Genomic DNA, 14,755 nt, shown 5'->3' with positions numbered 1-14,755 from the left:
ACTGTGCAGCTCCAAAGAAGTCACCTCCTAACTTGGAATATGCAAAAAAATAAAAACAACAAATCCAGTTCAGAGATGGCTATTTTGTGAGCTTTCATAACTTCTGTGAATTTGGTAGCTTAAAAAAAAAACTAACATAAACAGTTGTTTTCAAATTTTCAAGTATTTACAGTCTTTATTTTTAGAAAGTGTTTGGAATAATTTTATTACAAGAAATTTAGAGCCTTGTACTACAAAGCTCATTAGCTATAGTTCAAGTATTTTCCTTACAAAAATACCTACGTGTTTTTGTTACAATATCACCTTTTATGGCTGAAAATCTCACCAACAGCCATATCGACTAAAATTACTTTTGCCTCAAATGCTGGGGCTGTGAACCAAAATAGTCTAGTCTCCTGATGCATTGAAGATGAACAGAATTCATTTTACAAAAAATATTCCCACCAGATGTCTGAGAATTTGGTTACAAATCAGCAGTTATAAAGGAAGAGAGGAAAGGAAGACAAATTGTTATTTACCTATTGAAACAATGGGTACTAAGTATTATAGGTACTTGGGATGAGAGAAAGGCATTCCATTCTTATGCCTTTGCATCCTCATTGCTTACCTGCCACTTCTGAGTGAGAACATACAATGTTCGGTTTTCCATTCCTGAGTTACTTCACTTAGGATAATGTCTCCAATCTCATCCAGGTTGCTGAGAGTGCCATTAATTCATTTCTTTTTATGGCTGAGTAGCATTCCATTATGTATATACCACAATTTCTTTATCCACTAGTTGACTGATGGGCATTTGGGTTGGTTCCACATTTTTGCAATTGCAAATTGTGCTGCTAGAAACATCCATGTGCAAATACCTTTCTCGTGTAATGACTTCTTTTCCTCTGGGTAGATACCCAGTAGTGGGATTGCTGGATCAAATGATAGTTCTACTTTTAGTTCTTGAAGGGATCTCTCCAAACTGTTTTCCATAGTGGTTGTACTAGTTTACATTCCCACCAGCAGTGTAGAAGTGTTTCCTGTTCACTGCATCCAAGCCAACATCTATTATTTTTTAATTTTTTGATTATGGCCATTTTTGCAGGAGTAAGGTGGTATTGCATGGAGGTTTTGAATGACACAGAGGACTCTGGGGACTCAGGGAAAGGATGGGAAGGGGATAGGAGATAAAAGACTACAAAGTGGATGTAGTGTATACTGCTCAGGTGATGGGTGCACCAAAATATCACAAATCACCACTAAAGAACTTATTCATGTGACCAACCACCACCTCTTCCCCAATAATCTATGGAAATAAAACATTTTAAAAAAAGAAAGAAACAAAAGGAGAAAGGCATTCCAGTGTCCCAGTTCCTGTAACTCTATGTCTGCTACGTGTTAGGCACTAGGCTAGGAGCTTTGTGGAATAATGCAAAGACCCTGGCCTTGCCGATCAGACCCTATAATCAACTTAGAGGAAAAGCAGGCAACACACACGAGAGCAAAAGGTAATGCAAGGAAGGGCTTTTGAAGTAACACCCAGCAAGTGCCTTCACATTCAGTTCAGGGAGAAGGCGAGAGAAAGGTTGTTTCTGACTGTGTTAATACAAGAAGATATTTTGGAAAGGAAGTAGCTTTTTACATTTAGCCTTAGAAGCACCAGTAAGATCTTGATAGAGGTGGTTAAAGTGTGCTGTACATAAAACAAATGCAAAATTTTTACCCTAAAATTGTATTAGGTATATTTGGGAAAAGCAAATAGACCTATTTGAGTAGAGCAGAAAGTTCAAATGGGAAAGCGAGAGAAAATGTGGAATGATGGGCTATGAAACCCATGTCATAGAAGCCTTTGTAAACCTCTACGCTAGCATTTCCGAGTTTTCTATTTAGACTCACAACAATCAGAATTACTTTGTGGTGTTAAAATGTAGACTCCTGGGCCACACTTCTGATCAGAATCAGAGGACAATACCCTGAATCTGCATTTTAACCATTTTCCTAGGAGATTCCAATGTACACTAAAATTTGAGAATGTTTGCTACTGAAATAGCCATCAGCGCACTGTGGCCTAGAAGTGTGAGGAAGAAAGGATTCTTCCTTTTGGAGGTCCCTCTGCCAGGGGAGTCTCGAAGCAGCATTCTTTAGCTCTGTGCTTTGAAGATTTAGGTAAAGTGACTGTTTTTATCTTCCAGGCTTCGTTAGGGCTCAGACTGGAGTCCAGTGGAGCTGCTTGGGAGATGATCTGAGTGGCAGAATCTTCTGTCCCCGTGAGAGAGGAGAGGTTGTTTGTAGTGTGAAGCTCATTGCACCTGGCTCTGTCCTTCCCTTAGAATTCTTATGCCTTTAAAAACATACAAACAAAATGCCCTCAGAGCTCCAGAGGTGAGATTTTATCACACCGTCCTGTGAGGCGGACACGTGAGGGCCCTGAGATCTCACTCATATGGAAGTGGAAAGGCAGATGCTGTTTGGAAGAGGAGAGACTGAATTTTATCTTACATTTTAAAAAGAGGTCCTATAGTCATATGACACAAAGTTCAAAAAATACACAGGGCATCTTGTGAAAAGTCTCCTTCCTGACTGTCCCCAGTCATCCAAGTAGCACCTCTGTGTATTCAAGTGAAAGGATATCTCTGCATCTGCCCAGCCTTAAAAAATGGAAATCAGAAATGGTAATATACTGTATGCTCTTTTCTGCACCTTGCTTTTTTTTTTTTGAGACAGAGTCTCACTCTGACACCCAGGCTGGAGTGCAATGGTGTGGTCTCAGCTCACTGCAGCCTCCACCTCCCAGGTTCAAGTGATTCTCCTGCCTCAGCCTCCTGAGTAGCTGGGACTACAGGTGCCCACCACACCAGGCTAATTTTTGTATTTTTAGTAGAGATAGGACTTCACTATGTTGGTCAGGCTGGTCTCAAACTCCTGACCTCATGATCCACCCGTCCCTTGGAGCCTCCCAAAATGCTGGGATTACAGGCGTGAGCCACCACACCTGGCCTGCACCTTGCTTTTTAAAATTTCTTGTCAGAGCTTCCTCATTCTTTTTGCAGCTGTGTAGTATTCCACTGTGTGACTATATCATCATTAAATTTAACTAGTCCTCTATAGATGGAACTTGGGTTATCTCCAGTGTGTTGCTGTTACAAACGATACAACAGATAACTTGTAAACATTTCCTTTCAAACTTGAGCAGTTATATCTCTAAGATCAAGTCCCAGAATGAGATTGTTTGACTGGAGGATAAATAAATGTGTAATTTTTAAAGCTATGGACAGGCTCCTCCCCATAAATGCTACACCATTTTGCATCCATATAATTAAAGAAAGAGTCCCATTTCACCCCTACAGTTTCATTAACAGAATGTTAAACCTCGGCATCTCTGTCAGCAGGGACAGATGAGGAGTCAATTTTCTGCACGGTTTGTGTGGGAAGGTGGAGGAGGGAGCAGCTATACTGGGAACCTCGCTAGGGGTCCTGAGCCTGCTTTGCAATAGCAGCAGGCATTCAGTGACAACAGAAAAGCCCACCAGCTTTTTAGTTTTGGTTTACGTGTCTGAAATATATTTTTAAATTTTATTTAAAAAATTGACTTTAAGTTTGGCATAAAGCTCCGTGAATGTTAGCACATGTATCGATCTGAGTGACCCCACCACGATGAAGAACAGTTGTATCATCCTCAAACCTCCTTCCTGCCATCCGTTTGGAGTCACCACCTCCCCCTACCCCGAAACCCCTAGGCAACTGCTGATCCATTCTCCATCACTGTGGTTTTATCTTTTCGAGAACATGATATAAATAGAACTGTACAGTATGTAACCCTCGGAGCTTGACTCCTTCCGTTCAGCATAATTTCCTGGAGGTTTCATCCAAGCTGTCGCACGCCTCCATAGTGTGCTGCTTTTTACTGCTGAGGAGTATCACAGTTCATGTACCCATTCACCCATTCAGCGACATTGGGGTTGTTTCCAGTTTGGGCTGATTATTAATAAAACTGCTGTAAGCAGGCATGTACCATTATTTGTAGAAACATAGGTTTTAATTTCTCCTTGGCATAGTTTAATTTCAATACTGATTATTAATAAAACTGCTGTAAGCAGGCATGTACCATTATTTGTAGAAACATAGGTTTTAATTTCTCCTTGGCATAGTTTAATTTCATATCGTATTGAGTAAGCTTAGGGATATTTTCATACATTTAAGGGACATTTATATTTCCTTTTCTGTTAGCTGCTCATTTATCCATTTTTGTTTTTTTGGTGGTTTTCAAATTGGTTTAGGGGAGCTGATAGGACATCCAGATGGAAAGGTTTAGCATTCAGTTAAAAAATGCAGGCTTCAATTTTGAGAGAGACTGAAAGATGTGGACTTGAGAGGCACACTGATAAGGAAGGGAGAGATGAAGCCAGGGAACTATGCACACTCAAGAGAGAAACACGCAGGGCTTGAAGACAGAATCTGTGGAAATGCCCACATTTAGGATGTGGAGAGAGGAAGATTTAATGGAAGAAACCAAGAAAGAGATTTCTTAGAGGTCACAGAAGAACCAGGCTATTTCAGGGTAGCATTAATACAAGCTGGATTTTAAAGGTCTGATAAGTAAAGGGTTTAAATCCCAGGGCACAGCGTTAAGAGAAAGAGAGAACATCTCTCTCCAAGAATTGCAAATAAAAGGCCTACACTTCATTCTGATTGTTTCAGCGAGGTCACATGATTACCCCTGCACTACTCACTAAGAAAGGAATTCAGTGCATTGATTGGCCTACCTAGGTCATGTGCTTCAACTCCATAATTTCCCAGAACCTCATGGATCCCCAAGGAGAAATATGGGGCTGTTGCTGGAAGACTTAGATGCTGAAGAAACAGCCAATGAGTGTCCAGGGAGTGGCCTTTGAGAGTGGTGCATCCCCTGAGTGCGGGAGCCTAGGAGCAGCTGCATATCAGGTTGAGAGACTGGTGGCAACATGTGTAGAAAACCCAAAGAGTTGGGCTCAATTTTGGAGACCAGGAAGCCTAAATGAGGGACTTTTTTCGCCAAATTAAGGCAATATGAGTGCATATTCATATGCCCAAGAAAAGAAACCACAGGGACGGAGGCTGCAGAGATCGTGAAGCCTGAGGGGATAGTGGACGGGGACTGAAGTGCGCACTGGTAAAGCCCTGGAGCCACGTGCAGGCAGTGAGGACACACAAGCCTTCCTCTGAGAGGCAGGTGGTCTCCCTCAACCCACCACCCTCACTCCTCCCCCATCCACTCTCACTCCCCCCACAGCCTCACTCCTCCCCCGTCCACTCTCACTCCCCTCACACCCGCACTCCTCCCCCGTCCACTCTCACTCCCCCCACACCCTCACTCCTCCCCCATCCACTCTCACTCCCCCCACACCCTCACTCCTCTGCCATCCACTCTCACTCCCCCCACACCCTCACTCCTCCGCCATCCACTCTCACTCCCCAACACCCTCACTCCTCCCCCGTCCACTCTCACTCCCCCCACACCCTCACTCCTCCCCCATCCACTCTCACTCCCCCCACACCCTCACTTCTCCCCCATCCACTCTCACTCCCCCCACACCCTCACTCCTCCCCCGTCCACTCTCACTCCCCCCACACCCTCACTCCTCCCCCATCCACTCTCACTCCCCCCACACCCTCACTCCTCTGCCATCCACTCTCACTCCCCCCACACCCTCACTCCTCCGCCATCCACTCTCACTCCCCCCACACCCTTACTCCTCCCCCATCCACTCTCACTCCCCAACACCCTCACTCCTTCCCCATCCACTCTCACTCCCCCCACATCCCCATGCCTCCCCAGTCCACTCTCACTCCCCAGTACCCTCACTCGTTCCCCATCCACTCTCACTCCCCCCACACCCTCACTCTTCCCCCACCACACTCACTCCTCCCACAACCACCCTCACCTCCCACCACCCTCACTCCCCCCCACTACCATCACTCCTCCCCCTCCACCCTCATTCCTCCCTGTCCACTCTCACTCCCAACCCTCACTCCTCCCACCACCCTCAGTCCTCCCCCAACTTCTCTTCCCTCATTTCTCTCCCCTCACTCATCCCCCACCATCCTCACTCCCCCACCACTGTCCCTCCTCCCTGCCTCACTCCTCCCCTCCACCCTTACTCCTCCCCCACTTTCCCTTCTCCCTCCTCACTCCTCCCTTCATCCTCACTCCTCCTCCCCCCACTCCTCCCCCGACCACCCTCATTCCTCCCCCATCCACCCTCCCCACTGCAGACAATCTTTTTTTTTTTTTTTTTTTTTGAGACGGAGTTTTGCTCTTGTTACCCAGGCTGGAGTGCAATGGCAGAATCTCGGCTCACCGCAACCTCCGCCTCCTGGGTTCAGGCAATTCTCCTGCCTCAGCCTCCTGAGTAACTGGGATTACAGGCATGCATCACCGTGCCCAGCTAATTTTTTGTATTTTTAGTAGAGATGGGGTTTCACCATGTTGACCAGGATGGTCTGGATCTCTTGACCTTGTGATCCACCCGCCTCGGCCTCCCAAAGTGCTGGGATTACAGGCATGAGCCACTGCGCCCAGCCCAGACAATCTTTTAAAAGTGAAAATCCAGTCATGTTGCTACCCAGTGAGAGCTACTTCAGGACTTCAGGCTGCTCCCAGGACGCGGTACTCATGGCGTGGGTTGGACTTCAGGGCCCTGTGTGAAGTGTGAAGTGGCTCTTGTCTGTGTTCACCCTCTCCTCTCCAGCTCCAAGGGACCATCAGGATCCCTCACTGGCCTCTTTCTCTCTAAAATAATGGTAACTGTCTCTTTACCAGACTGTGAGGTCCAGGACAGGTGGATATTGTGTGTTTGGCTCACCCTGGATGCTCTAGCACTGTGTTTGGCAAATGCAGTAGGCACTCATCCATGGCCACTGGAAGGTTGGATGGATGCCCACTAATCTGTGAAACTTGCTGTTGCCTTAGTGATTATTTCTAAGATCTAATTCTCACCCATTGTTTATCCAAATCAGAGGTAATTGTATTAGAGACTAAGCAAGAGAAATAAATAATGAAGTTATTAGAAAAAGCAAGACCAAATATTAGAATTCCATTTTATATGTAGGAAAAAAAGAATGTATGGAAACATGCAAACATAGGGAAAGTGCTTAACTCCAGGTATTGAAACTAAGAATCGATTAATTACATTGTGCAAAGAGAAGACTAAGGAAAGAGGAAAATGTGGGGCATCAAGAAGTTGAAGATATTTTAAGCAGGGAAGGAAGGGAGGAGGTGATGAAGAAAGGAAGTTTACTGTTCTAAAGAGTGGGATTAATTAAATAAATCATGGTACAACTGCTCCATGAAATTGTATGCACACTGTTTGAAATCCTGTCTCTGAAGGCAGGGTATAGTGCCAAGGCTGATGCAGAAGAGCTTTGGTGCCACCACATCCAATGTCTCCTCAAACCACCCCAAAAGAGCATGTCCTCTATGTAACAGTGTGCTTGCTGTGTGCATTCAGCTCCCCTAGAAGCGAGCTTCCCCCTCCAGCCAGCCTGCAGCCCAAGCCCTGCCTGCCAAGAAAGGATAGTGGCGCCTCTGTGAAGACGGTGACAGTATTTGTGATATAAGCATCAAAATACTTACTAGGTTTATATAAGTTTGAAGGACAACGAGATTATAGTTATTCATTAAGAAAACAAATACAGAATTTATTCCAAAAGGTTAAAAAGGTGAAAGAAGATATGTAACATGAGCAGCATGGTTGTGGGGAGCATTTTTTCCTATTTTCACTTCAACTTTTTAGAAGTTTATACTTTCTTTGAACATGTACTGTAAAGGAAAACAATGCAAAAATTGTGTTTTAAATATCAAATTAACCATACTTGACTCAGAATTAGATCTGTATGCAAGGAAACACTCATTGGTTCACACTCTTCTTTTCTCTCCTTCCCAAAGGATGTGCTGGGCGGCGTCCTGATCACTGCGTTCCTCATCGCCCTCACCTACCCTGCCTGGACCCTCATCGACTGCCTGGACTCAGCCAGTCCCCTCTTCCCTGTGTGCGTCATAATTGTGCCATTCTTTCTGTGTTACAATTATCCGGTTTCTGATTACTACAGCCCAACCCGGGCGGACACCACCACCATTATGGCCGCTGGGGCTGGAGTGACCATAGGCTGCTGGATCAACCATTTCTTCCACCTTGTATCCAAGCCCGCCGAATCTCTCCCTGTTATTCAGAACATCCCACCGCTCACCACCGACTTGTTAGTTCTGGTTCTGACCAAATTTACAGTGGGAATTGTGTTGATCCTCTTGGTGCGTCAGCTTGTCCAAAATCTCTCACTGCAAGTGTTATACTCATGGTTCAAGGTGGTCACCAGGAACAAGGAGGCCAGGCGGAGACTGGAGATCGAAGTGCCTTACAAGTTTGTTACCTACACGTCGGTTGGCATCTGCGCTACAACCTTTGTGCCGATGCTGCACAGGTTTCTGGGATTACCCTGAGCCTCAAACAGTTGAAAACTAGCCCACCGGACATGAGAGCCAAGACATAGGAAAGTTATTGGTAGGCAATTCTTGACAACTCATTTTTCTTAAACAAAAAAAGTCATATGGCTGTCTTGCTACTATCAGATAAATGATGCCGCTATGTGAAAGGGAAAAATTGTCTCATAGGGGTCATTAGTCTGCAGTGGTTATGCTACAGTTGAACCCAGGCTAAAAACCATAATCCAGATCTTTAAAGGCACACCCCCACCCCAGCCCCTGCTCCTCTGTCTTTCTGTTGCATGAACTTTGGACCTAGTCACGGGCTAGCGGGAATTGTGGTCTGGCTTAGATAGCTGTGAGCCCCACCAGGTTCTGGAGAGCCAGTAGAGATGGGATGATCTGGGAAGCTGGAGGTAGAGCCTTTCTTTTCAGTTACAAACTTGCCTAGCACTGAGTCTGACTTCCAAAATGGGAACCTTGGTCCAGGAGAAGGGATGGCACCATATAAAACTACATTCCTTGGAGAGGGTTACTTCCTTATCATTTATTTGGTGTTGTTTTTGTTTTGTTTTGTTTTGTTTGAGACAGGGTCTTACTCTGTTTCCCAGGCTGTAGTACAGTGGCACAATCTCAGTTCACTGCAAACTCTGCTTCCAGGGCTCAAGCGATCCTCCTGCCTCAGCCTCCTGAGTAGCTGGGACTATAAGAATGAACTACCATGCCCATCTAATTTTTATAGAGACAGGGTTTCACTGTGTTGCCCAGGCATGTCCTAAACTCCTGGGCTCAAGCGATCCACCTGCCTCAGCCTCCCAAAGTGCTGGGATTACAGGCATGAGCCACTGTGCCCAAACTCCTCTTTGTTGTGATCAAATTAGACTGTGCCTGGTTGGGTGGTAGGACCACTCTGAAAAAAAAAAAAAAAAAACTCACTGTGAACAGATGAAAGGCAGAGGCAGAGCTGTGAGGTCATGGGGAAGAGCCTGCTTTCCTTATGAGTCCTGGTGTTGCTGTTGAAACAGAGATCTGGTCTTCCTTGTTTATATACATTTTGCAGGATTCCAGGTACCATTACTAAACTTTTCTGACCCATAAAACAAGCTGGTTGCTCCCACTTCACCAAACAGGTTGGGTGTTAGCCTTCAACACAAGTGGATACATCTGGGATTCACTGAGATTCCCACCCTTTCCTGCTTCCTAGTGGTTTGGGACAGGCCCTCTGCCCATCTTCAGCAGTTTTTTGCTTTCATACAAACTTGGAAGACACTGGCATCTGCCTGGAAAGTGGATCCATAGAAGAACAGATGAACTCAATCCTTTCTGGAGCTTGACAAACAAGAAATAGGTTTCCTTGACATTGGCTGGTCCAGACAAGGCCTCCATGACATTACTCCTCCAATTTCACAGTTACCTTCTATAAATCTATTTTCCCATCTACTGAATAGAATCAGGCTCCCTTTCTATCTTCCCACCTCTTATCTCTTGGCAATTTTAAGGGTAATTAATGCAAGAACAACTTTAGCATCCCTTGGGAAAACAAGCCAACCAAATACAACACCCATTAAGCCTACCAGGGTGAGTCCTCTTAACATAGGAAGGTGATTATGCACACATCAGAGTCCCTTCCTCTTCAGTTCCTAAGAATAAGGAGCAGGTATCAAGAACTTTTTCAAAGTTACTATAACTACAGTTAACAAAGTATCTATTGAGGCACAGTGCCTGTAGGACTGAAGCCTATGATTTATCAACCCAACACATCATTACCATGTACATACTTTGGAAAAAATGAAAGTTACAGAGGATCTTAATGTGATAAAACTGAAAAATCACATTCTTGTTGATTTCAAATATATTCTACGGCCTTACTGTTGGGATGATCATTAGTATCTAACTTAGCGCTCCAATTTCTCAAGAATTTTTAGTAAAACATCCTCTTTTTACTTAAAATTCTTCTCACCTTTATTATAGTTAGAAAGCAAAGATCAAGATGACCTGCCATTTGATTGCTTTTACATCAAACTCTGACGAGTATTTGCAGCACGACTCAGGGGAAGGGCCTTAGCAAGCAGGCACCCCCAGCCCGCACCTGCACCTGCACTGTAGGGGCTGTCAGCTGGATGAGGCACTTTTCTGTATTTCCATCCTCATAGCTGCCCAGCCAGAGTTCGAAACACTGGATATTTACACAAAATAATTGTGGTTGACTTGTCTGAAGCCAGCTGACAAGAGGTTCAGCTTTTCCCACTTGTGTCTTTTAAAAAGAGGGATTGTGATAATTGTCACAGCAGTGGGTGTTGGCATATCCTATATAAGTGTGTGTATATATATGTGTATATATATATCATATGCATACTTTTTAGTGCTGTCTCTAGTTTTAAGTCCCAACAATAGGAAGGCCCATCAACTATATTGATATATTTAAGGCTGTACTTAGCTAATTTGGATTGAGGATGAATATATCAGCCACAGCACATTAAAGCATGAGCCAAGGATTAGCCATGGTTGGTCACTTTTTAAAGTATCTGATTGCTGCAACTGGAGAATGAAAAGTATATATTGGTGACGCCAACCTCCGTTTTTGAGCCCTCCTGCTCTGTGGTGTAGAAGCAGACAGAAATTGATTGGGGGAAAAACAAGGCATTACCTGACTCAAACTCTTGTCTTGCTAGCCCTCTTCCATTCCTTTCTCACATAATGCTTTGCTGGGTTAAATCCTCTCTCACTCACACCATTGCATGCCCCTTTGAAGGGTATGGCTTCAGGTTCCTTTCAAGACATCTGGATTTTCTCTCTGGGGAAAGAGTGCCCCCTACTGGTTTGGCTTCAGTCTAGGTCCCTCGTCCCTCTCTTGATCTGGCGTCTTGGAGATTAATTTAAAAGTCAAGCTCACCACAATATAAGCCTATGGTCTGGCCACCCTTGCTTCTGGGAACTGTGACACCAAAGCTCTCAGGATAATCTGCCCTTCCCAGAGCCAGATAGAATGACATGCCTTTTTCCTAGTTGTCCCCATCCCACCCCCAACCCACTGCCACTGTAGGCCAAGGCATCTTGATCTAAAGATTAGCTGCAATCTTCATCTAAAACAGCTCTCATTTCATGCCGGTTTTGCTCAAACCTGCACCATCACAAGATATTCAGAAGATGAAAACGTAGAATACACCCCTGAATTAAAAACACTTATATGGCAGTGGCTGGAATTACTCTAAAACATGCCCAGTGATCTTACTGTAACATGGGATTTTCTCACTCAAATGGGCAACTCATGCTTCCTGAGTGTAATCAAAGCACGTGGTGTTTTGGGGCCATATGCTCCAGGTTTCTATTTTAGAGACCTTCAGCTGTCTTGCTTGTGTACCGTATGTCTAAATTTATTCTTTTTAAAATCACTTTTATTTGATTTTGACTTATTAAATGCTTTAAAGGCCAGTGTTCTGTTTCCTTGGATTTTTTTCTTAATGTAGACCTTTTTCTCTGAATTCACTGGACCTGAGTTGAGAAGGGGACAAAACTAAGTGGCAGGCTACGTAATTCTCTGTTCTTGTCATAATCCAATCGTGCAAATGTTGACGAGCGTCGGGGGGCCCACGGGTGTGGTAACAGGACAGAAGTGGCCTGCTGGCATCCTTCAATCCCCTCCTCTACTCCCTGATACGAAAGAACCTCCTTTCACCTTATATGGAGTTAAATGTCACTATGTTTTGAAAGGTAAATCTTGTAAGTGTTGCTAGTTAAGGTAAGTAAAAGGTTTTTAGAGATGAGTTCCCTATCTGCTGAACCAAATGAGCACAACCGTAATTCAAATTCACCTCACGTCACTGCAACAATACGCTTTGCCTTTAAGCATCCCAAATTTGCTATTTGAGATGGTACATATGGTTGACACTGCCCCTTATTTGCAAGGGCAAACCTAGGACTCTCTGTACTTTGAGCAGGATGTATGGGATGTAAAGCTCCAACCCATCCTGCACAGTTTTCCCAGGAGAGAGAAGACATTACAATTCAGTAGCCAAATGGTTATGGCTGTAGGGAAGAGAAAGCTACAACATGGGAACTTGGAGGAGGGGCAGACTGCATGAGCGAAGTTTAAAGAACAGATGGGGTTCGCACAGGGAATGTGACAGGAAGTAGGTAGGAGATGGTATTCCATGAGCTTGTCTGAGACACTTCCCAAACGCCTCCAGCTCTTACAAGGGAAAACCAAACCAGGTTGGTGATTGTAAGAATAACGGTGGTGGTGGTAGTGGTGGTGGTGGTGGTGGTGAAATAAAGGATGAGCACAGGGCTCAGACGTTGCAAAACCAAACCACATGAATGGGAAGTGTAAGCAGCCCCTCCCAGAGGGGGTGACGTCCAGAGGTAACTTCACATACTCCTTTCATCATTCCTCATTGAAATACAGTTGCCCCTTGAACAAGTGTAGGATGCTGACCTCCTATGTAGCAAAAATGCATATAACTTATGACTCCCCAAAACTTAACTACAAATAGTCTGCTGTCAATGGGAAGCCTTTCTGATAGCACCAACAGTAGATTACCACATATCTTATATGTTATAGGCATATATTGTATTCTTACGATAAAGTTAGCTAGAGAAAAGAAAATGTTAAGAAAATCATGAGGAAGAGAAAATACATTTTTTCTTCATTAAGTGAAAGGGGATCACCACAAAAGTCTTCATTCTCATCATCTTCATGTTGAGGCGGAGGAGGAGGAGGGAGAGGAGGGGTTGTTCTTACTGTGTCAGGGGTGGCAGAGAAAGGAGAAAATCCACATACCACTAAATGTGTGCAGTTCAAACCCATCCTGTTCAAGGGTTAACTGTACTTACCAGTCAGCCTGGGCACGTTCCCCCGCTGCCATCTCTGAACGCACAGCGTCATTCATATCTTCTTGTTCCTCTTTTAGTAGCCATGGCCAGCAGCTGGGACTTCGTTCTGTATTCTTCATGCCCATGCCCTTCCTCAGTCTTCTCTCTGCTCAGTGCCCTGAACTAGTCACGTGAAACTTCATTTTAAAAATATTTTACCATGATCGTGGCTCTTCAGGGGACTTCGAAATGCTCCAAGTCTTTCTTTAATGATTGTGAATGAAGCCCTCGTCCTCTAGAAAAAGGCCACCCGAGAGCCAAGTGGAACAGCAATATATACGTATCTCATTTTAGACCAGAGATGTTTTCCTCAAAGCTGCATGTGTTTCAATGTTTTTCACGTGAATTTTAACTGCACTTACAGGTTTCAGTTAAAATTCAGATTCCTCATTTCTGTAAACATAAGGCTTTAATGGGTGACTCTGTGCACACCATGTATCCATTGTTTTCTTAAAATGAGACACACCTGTAGTACAGGCTTGACTATTTACAGAATGCTCATTAAGAAGAATCAGAGTTGAATGTGGGCCATGAAGAGAAGGTTAAATTCTTAAAACTGTAGCCACATGAGAAGGGGAGCTACACAAAGCCAAATATAGTTCTTCCTTTCCACGCCTGTCTGTATGGCATGCAAAAACAAACAAGCAAAGTGAGGATGTAGCTAGGAGTTCCGCTGTAATGGTTCCTTAACGCATGCACTCAGCACATCTGCTGGCCTCGCTCTTTCTATGGCAAGCCAGATTCTGCCCAATGCAGGTGTTCAAATGCCAATGCCTCTTTAATATACACAAAGACGGTCTCAGATCACTGGGGGCGAGCTAGGATGGCAATTGAGTGCTGCCTTAATGCCCATGCCTGCAAGGGTCTTATAATCTACCTGTATCCATGAGCGCAGGTAGGAGTGAAGCCTCCCGAGCTTCCAGTCTGCAGCGTCTCTGTCACATGGAAACCTGATGGGTGTCATTGTGAGTGGGGTCAGTTATGCACAGTGCACACTAAGCACAGGTCACTTTAGTCTTCCTAATTAGCCACCAATAAAAAGACGCTGAAGGATCCTGAAGATCAAAGAGAGCTTTCCACCGTGGCTCAGGAGAAACCCCAGTCCGGGCCTCTGAGTGACAGGTGTTGTGCCAGGTGTTTTGCACAAGTCATCTCACCTACGTGATTTGCTTATGGGGTGCCTCTCTGTCTGGCTATCTTGTCTCATTTGTCCCAGTCACCCAAGTGATCCTTGCTTAAATGTTCTGCCCAAGACTCACAGCCAAAATATCTCTAATGAATCCCTCCTATCTCCAATGGGGCTTTTTCTCGGTACCTTTCCAGTGTCAAATGTGACTGTTTATTCCGTGTGTCACAACTGGTTTCTTGTCAGCCCTAAGCAGGTGATTATTTTAGGGACAGGCATATTTTATTCCTGACAGAAAGCTATGACATGTGGAAAGCAGA

At 44.5% G+C, this 14,755-nt stretch overlaps 1 protein-coding gene across 1 annotated transcript in view; it reads left to right on the top strand.

Moving 5' to 3' along the window:
- The window catches only part of SGPP2 (sphingosine-1-phosphate phosphatase 2), a 149,232-nt gene extending 137,363 nt beyond the window's left edge, over positions 1-11,869 (top strand). Inside the window, exon 5 of the mRNA XM_021666546.2 lies at positions 7,904-11,869. Within this exon, the coding sequence (XP_021522221.1) occupies positions 7,904-8,455 (552 nt within the window). The 3' untranslated portion in view covers positions 8,456-11,869. The remainder of the gene's footprint in view (positions 1-7,903) is intronic.
- Positions 11,870-14,755: the final 2,886 nt, after the last annotated feature.

Source organism: Aotus nancymaae, unplaced genomic scaffold (assembly GCF_030222135.1).
Source record: "Aotus nancymaae isolate 86718 unplaced genomic scaffold, 86718_ANA_hifiasm-v0.15.2.pri h1tg000008l, whole genome shotgun sequence".
Lineage (NCBI taxonomy): Eukaryota > Metazoa > Chordata > Mammalia > Primates > Aotidae > Aotus > Aotus nancymaae.
This window is presented reverse-complemented; position numbering and strand designations above follow the sequence as displayed.